Source organism: Poromitra crassiceps (genome assembly GCF_964638095.1).
Source record: "Poromitra crassiceps genome assembly, chromosome: 7".
Taxonomy (NCBI): Eukaryota; Metazoa; Chordata; class Actinopteri; order Beryciformes; family Melamphaidae; genus Poromitra; species Poromitra crassiceps.
Window position 1 is genome coordinate 34,764,572 of NC_139628.1, and position 7,500 is coordinate 34,772,071.

General features: G+C 48.6%; 1 protein-coding gene across 2 annotated transcripts in view; it reads left to right on the forward strand.

Annotated features, from left to right (window-relative positions):
* LOC310779111 (glucosidase 2 subunit beta-like) overlaps nt 1-7,500 on the forward strand; it is a 188,214-nt gene that overhangs the window by 67,334 nt on the left and 113,380 nt on the right. For both annotated transcript variants that reach the window (XM_083639610.1, XM_083639611.1), the window contains exon 10: nt 7,440-7,500. This exon is cut by the window's right edge and continues 9 nt beyond it. In XM_083639610.1, coding sequence (XP_083495736.1) covers nt 7,440-7,500 — 61 coding nt within the window. The remainder of the gene's footprint in view (nt 1-7,439) is intronic.

Consider the following 7,500-nt stretch of genomic DNA (forward strand, 5'->3'; position numbering starts at 1 on the left):
ACCAGCCACCCGCTCTCTCGCCTGTCATTATTTTAGCTCTCACAGAGCGCCCGCACTGTCTCGCAGACTCCCCCACACCCAACCCCATACCCACCCCCCCCCACACACACACACACACACACACACACACACACGCTATGCCTTGATGCACTCTTTACTGCTGCCAGCATCAGCTCCTCAGATGATGCACTCTTTACTGCTGCCAGCATCAGCTCCTCAGATGAGTGTTTGTTGACATTCTCCGTCTGGGTAGCGAAAGGGATGCAAGACTGGGCATTGTTACGAAAATACTGCATGTATAATGCCTGACATCATAATAATATATATCTTTTTTTCAAGTACAGTTTTTAAATCAGTTGTTGTTACAACTCAGCTTTCATGATATCTCAAAATTGGTATGAAGGTTGGTTATGATGGACGTAGGAAGAAGTGATCTTTTCATGTCGATTGGCCAAAGGGGGCATGGTGGTGGTGGGCACAGCATATCACCAAAAGGTGGTTGTCTGACATGGTGAAGGTCTGTGCTCTGCTGAGCACATTTACAAGTTCTCACTTCAATTCAGTTCAGTCACTTTATTATCCCAGATGGGAAACTTGATTTGCAGTCAGGGCACAAGATAAACAACAGCAACAACACAAGTACAAAAACAAAAAGTACAAACATTGTTCCTGTACATACAATATACAGAACACAATAATACAACAAAACAATATCTAAAATGCCAAAATACATTGTTATTGCACAAGGGGGGGAAGGAGATTTTACTCCTATATTGCATTTGAACCGGGGTACTCTAACTCTACGGCCTGAGGGAAGAGTTCTCTCATGTCCAGTGAGATTTGTGGCTCGGCCATTTTGTGCAATCTCTTACATTGGCAAAGGCTGCGTGGCAGCGACAGATCCATCACAACGTTTCACCTTAGACCAGCATCACTGACCTGCTGCAGGACGCCTGCGGGCCGCTGGCCCCTTCCACTGGAAAACAGCTAGCCACAGCAGAGCATAACAGTAAGTAGAGCAGTACATCTAGAAATACCACCCTGATAAGCATATGCAGACAGACAGTGCCACACGCAGATGTACACATACTATGCATAGAGTGCACCACATTCAAACACAAAACACGTGACACATTAAATATTTACAGACATACGCAGTAAAATAAACCAACAAACACTCACCAAGCGAACATACTGTTGAGGGAATTCAATATAACACACGCGCACACAAACGAGGCCGTGCCTCTCGTAGTTGGCTGTGGTGAATATAGGTCTGCCAACGCGAACAACGACAAACTTCTCTGACGGAACCAAAGTGTTACATGAGTTTGGATCCTCTTGTCGATTTGGACTGAAAGTCGGTGCACAGGCGGCTATTTAAATTGCATCAGTTCCTCTGATGTAAATGTGTGTAGCCTTCAACTCCCTGAGAGCGTTTAGCCATTTATTTTGATTAGGGCTGTATTTATAAGATAAGTCTCTTAAGTAAGTCGCCTGGGAAGATGGGCTGGCGAGGATGGTGGTGGGGGAACAAAATGAAGTCTGTTTGATGATTATAAACTCGGAAATATCTGCTTGTCAATTAATTAAGCGCTTCCTGGGTATGTGTGCTCGTCTTTTCATTCGCCGGGCCTGTCTCTCTCGGTGGACAAATACCCGCGGTGCGCCCACTGTATGTCTAAGCCGTAAAACATCTCTGGGCAGCCGGGGGAACGGAGAATAAAGACCCTTCAAAGACGGTTTTCTCGAGCGAGTCTCTGTCTTTCGTGTGCAAGCTGATTTCAGGGAGCCGAAGGCTACTGTGTCGGTGTCTCTCTCTCTCAGACACATAAATGTGCTGGAGAATGAAAAGGTAGGTAGACCGAGAGGACTGGGCTCGGAGTGATGCCTCCGTTATTGTGCCCCTCGGAGTGTGACAACACGCGCGAGAGACTTATCTCATTGAGGATATATGTGGCTATATGCGAGTGTTGACTGTTGTCATGAGGGTAGTTCAGTCAGCGGAGCCTCCAGGGTTATACGGTAATATCCTGTTTTTACGGCGTGGCCACTAGGGGCCGAGGCATCTATAGGAGGGTATGTCCGTCCGTAATGTCCCCCCGGAAAGAAAGAGGTGGGGGCACGGTGGCACAGTGGTAAGCGCTGTCGCCTCACAGCTAGAAGGTCCTGGGTTTGATTCCCACTTGGGATGCTGTGAGCGCTGAAGGAGTGCGTGCCCGTCCGCATGTCCTCGAGTGCCCTCCGCCGGGTGGGGTCGTCAAAAGGGCCCTTCTGTGTGGAGTTTGCATGTTCTCCCCGTGCCCCCTGGGGGTTTCCTTCATAGGAACCTCACCAAAAACATGCAATATCCTGGTCACTGAAGTGGTGCCTCCTCTGGTCGTTCAGAGTGCCTGTTCTGAGGGAGGGGAACTCGTTGGAATAGCGTGATCCTCCCACGTGCTATGTCCTACCGGTGAAGCTTCCCCCGTCTGGTGAAAAGAAGCGGCTGGCTACTGCCCATGTCTCGGAGGAAGCATGGAGCCAGTTTCGGCTCCAAGAAAGAAAGAAAGTGGCCATGCTGCCAAAGATGTCGGCTGTGCCTCAGGAGGTAGAGCGGGTTGTCCACTAATCAGGAGGTCGGTGGTTCGATCCCCGGCTCCTCCAGTCTGCATGTTGAAGTGTCCTTGGGCAAGACACTGAACCCCAAATAGCTCCCGATGGCTGTGCCAGCACCCTGCGTGGCAGCTTTCTGCCTTCAGTGTGTGAATGGGTTGAATGTAGGCACATTGTAAAGCGCTTTGGATAAAAGCGCTATATAAATGCAGTCCATTTACCATCCAATTCTAGATGGCTCTGCCTGGTGGCCAGGTCACCTCTATAGTGATGTCATATATCACAGATGACGTCATAATGATGCCATAATGTGGGGGGCGTATTCGATGTTCACACTCAAGCAATTGTGATGTCACCACCAGTGATGTCACGCGATCAAATTGTGATATCAAGGTGATTGTCATCAGTGATATCATCGGTGTGACATTGCACGTTTTTGTGTGATGTCACATCTGAACTCAGTGAGATCACGCACCTTTTTGTATGGGGATTTTGGCTAACAAAAGTTTATGGAACTGTGAACATCGTGTTCAGCAAGATCATCTTCACAAATGAGGACCACTTTCATGACTTTTGAAGTGTTTTCTGAAAATTCTAAAAAATCACATTTACGCTTCAAAAGTCATAAGAGTGGTCCTCATTTGTGAAGATTATCTTGCGTTATCAGATTTCTGGTTGGAAAAGACCTTGTTCCAGACCCTCAAATGAGGCCAATGTGCTGTCCCCTTCTTTTCTTATAAGGCTTATTAATGAATCACTGCAGCATTTTTTACAGGGAAAAACTGTCTCTGGTAAAAAGAAAGAAAGAAAGAAAGAAAAAAGAACCGATCAAAACTGTGGTCTTTATGGGTCTTTTGCTTGGCAATTTCATGACTCATTTTTTCTCATTTCAATCTGTGAGAATATTCTGAAAGCGCTAATACTTTATGCAATGTCAGAATGGTTTTTGTGGGTGAGTCACTTTCCATTTTGGCAACGCCTCTCACACTCCCACAGTTGAGATTACAACATGGTCTGGTTCCTAGCGGAGGGAAAATGACAGTGTGTGCACCCTGCGCCGAGTCATCCAACAAGACCCATATTTCCACTGTCCCGTATGTGCAAATCATGTCATCTTCTTCTGCATCACAAACGCTTTGCACCATGTTTTTACTGTGAGATTGTCACTCCGTTGTACAAGTACGCCACGTGTGAAATTCTTATGCTGGGGGGGGGCTCCATAGTGCAAGTATTTAAAAAGAAAAGTACGGTAGGTACAGTACATACTACATAGTCAAAGTAAGCAGTAGGTACATAATCAAGTAGACAGGTAAGCAAGTAATAGGTGTAAAGTACATAAATAAGGCAAACAGTGAAAAACACCATCGAATAGAAATAAGATTATAATATAATATAATAATATAATAAAAATACCAGTTTGTCGGTAGAAGGTAGTGTGCAAATGGCAATACAATACAACAAAATTATTGCAGTCAGTCAAAGTATTGTCTGTTAAGGTTGCTGTGAGACTAGTGGATTTACGTGCGGATACTTAATGTCAAAGACACACTTGGGAAACTGAAGTCTGGATAACTAGGAACTCTGTAGCACTTGATAGCTGAGTCTGCAAAGTTCGAAGATGGGAACTGTGCAGAAGGTTGCCGTGAGGTTAGTCTATGAACAACTACAGAGGACTTGCAGAGCACACCCTTATAGGTCCCGACTATGACATCACACTGCGTTGTGACATCATCAGTAAGGCCATCAGAGACGACATGATTTAAGACATTTATGAATTATGACATCATCACCGTTTGTGACATCATCAGTGATCTATGGCATCATAGTAGGAATGATGACATCACCTAACATTGTCTGTGTGTGTGTGTGTGTGTGTGTGTCTGTGTCTGTGTGTATGTATGTTTGTGGGAGTGTGTGCGTGTTGTGAGTATGTCGTGTGTGTTTTATTTATTGGTTTAGGAATCTTGTGGCCTGAGGGAAGAAGGTATCCCTGGGTCTGTTAGTGCGTGCTTTGGGAAGTCCTGTATCTCCTCCCTGATGGTAACAGAGAGAACAGACTTTTTTCCGGGGTGGGTTGAGTACCTTGATGACCTTCTTGTCTTTCCTGAGGCACCTCTGATTGGATACTTCCTGCAGGTTGGGCAGTCCGCACCTCGTGATGTGCTCGGCCGAGCGCACCACCCTCTCCAGCGCCTTGCGGTCCTTGACGGTGCAGCTGCCGAACCAGGTGATGCAGCTGCCGAACCAGGCGGTGAAGCTGCTTGTCAGCAGGCTTTCTATGGTGCCTCTGTAGAAGTCTCTGAGGATTTGTGGCCTTACTCCAAAGTTTTCTAGCCATCTGAGGCCGTAGAGGCGCTCTTGGTCTTTTTCGATGACTGTGGAGGAGTGGTTGGCCCATGTCTGGTGACTCCCAGGTGTTTGAACTGGGCCACCCTCTCCACGGCTGTCCCCTAGATTACGACTGGGGGACGATGATCTCCTAGGTCTTGGAGACGTTTAGGGAGAGGTGATTGGCTTGGCACCACTGCTCCAGGCCACTCACCTCATTCCTGTAGGGCCTACAGGAATGAGGCCGTCTCGTCGTTTGTGAGGGCTATGGGGGCGCCAGTCATTGACACAGGTTACCTTCTGTTGTTTGGGGATGGGGATGATGGTGGCCGATTTGAAGCAGGTGGGGACAGACCGGAAGCAGAGGGACTGTTTGAAGATGTCCGTGGATACTCCTGCCAGCTGGTGGGGCGCAGACCTTCAGGACGCGGCCGGCGATCCCATCCGGACCTGCCGCCTTGCGGGGGTTAATCCTCAAGAGCGACCGGCGAACATGGGCTTCGGTGACGGAGAGGGGAGGTTAGGGGTTTCCAGTGTGTGTGTGGGTTGGGGCGTGAGGGGGCAGTTGCGCTTCGGGTGGGGGATGAGGGGGGTTCGGTCATCGACAGGGGCCAGGGCAGGGATATAGACCCTTTTCACGGGGGCCGTTTTGTGTTGAAAAGGCAGAATAAACACAGGTGCAAGCAAAACACTAATGAGGGTTTCCAAATTCTAATCATGGAAGTTGGAAACCCTCATTAGTGTTTTGCTAGTCTCGCTGGCCAGCCTCCTCTCCCTTCCGTCTGAGGAGTCTGGCGCCGAGGAAACAGGCAACTGGGATAAGCCCTCCCCTGCTCTACAGCTGCTCTCCCATTGGAGCGACGGTGGCAGCCGGATGTCCACTCCCGGCTTATTACAACCATGTCAATCAGAGCGGCTTCCGCTCCCTCCTCCCTGTGTGTCGCCGTAAACAGTGCCCTGCCGCCTCAGTGAAAACAACAACGCTAACTAGCTAGCAAGCTAACGGCAGAAACCTACACGCTAGCTCGTTGCTACACGCTGAAAACGGCAAATTGGATTGTTGGAAACTATTTTCCAAGAGCACTGCCGCTAAGCGCCGGCCATCGCAATCCCACTATGGAGACCTGCGGAGCCAGACTCCTCGGACGGAAGGGAGAGGAGGCTGGCCAGCGAGACTAGTGTTTTGCTTGCACCTGTGTTTACCCTGCTTTTTCGACACAAAATGGCCCCTGTGAGAAGGGTCTATTACTTGGGGAATAGAATGCATTCAGTTCATGGGTTGTTATAGCTTGTTTGCAACCACGTGATTAACCCAGCCTCCCCGTGACCTATATGTACTATACGTTCCACGCATAGTCTGTGACGTCACGTTGAAGAAGGCTGGGTTCACCCGGGCTACTGGAGGGCAGCTATGGAGAATGGAGGAAAGCGAGTAAGCAAGAGGGTTGCATGCCGCTCCACGCTGCAGGTGTCGCCAGAAGATTGCAAAACATGATAGGATATGATCCATATACAACGAAGAGAAGCCATTTTTCCAGCAACTTGTCCGATTTGCCCGGTGCTTTGCTTTCCTATCGCTTCCTTCCTATGTAGCGAATGTAGCCTGCTGCTGGTTGCCCTCCAGCATGATCTGCACACGTCTCGTCACTGGTCCCGCCCCTTTGACGTGACATCACCTGAAAACATGCTATTAATCATGCTAGACATTGTTCAAGGATTCCTTTCCCCCTTTTCTTTTACGGGGGAATGCCCACAAGCATCAGCAACAGAATATAGCACAGACAGCTGAAGTAACACATGTTTGATCACAGGGAAGAAACCCTTTCCTTACCTCAGGTAGATTTCCAACCAGCAGCGAGAAATGTCAATATTTTGATATTCCGTATATCAATATTTTACTGCTCCAGCATGCGAATCGGTGCTATTTACTCTAGGAGTGATCTAGTAGTCGGTGTGAGTGATGATTACCCCTCGCCCAAACTCCCCACAAGGTGAGAGCATCCAGAAGGTGAGAGGTGAGGTGAGAGCATCCAGAAGATGATTTGACAGACCGTGCCAACTGAACAGCATCTAAAAAACATGACTCGGAATTGTATTGGCTCTGCCTGTCCCCCCCCCCCCCCTCAACCTCCCCCCCCAGTGACCTAAAACAGCACGCTAGCATCCAGGCATGTCGTCTTTCATCATTAGACTGTCTTTCAAGGGCTACTGAGACGCTTCTAGAGCTCTGAAGGAACCTTGTATGCTGCCACATCAAGTCTTTGTGTCTGCTGGGAGGCACATATAAGAGTCGTGTCTTTTAAAATCATTTCTCCACCCACTGTCGCTTTGCCACACGCGCGCACGCGCACACACACACGCACGCGCACACACACACACACACACACACACACACACACACACACGCGCGCACGTTAGGCTGCTTTATACATTAATGTAGGAGATAGCCAAGGTCTTTTAAGTGTGTGGATCTTTGACCTTGTTTTTTCTCCCTCTCTCCTTCCATTATGTGCTCGTAGATCAAAGGCACACACGGCGCGGCAGACAGTCTCGCAGATGAAGACCCTAACATCAAGGCAG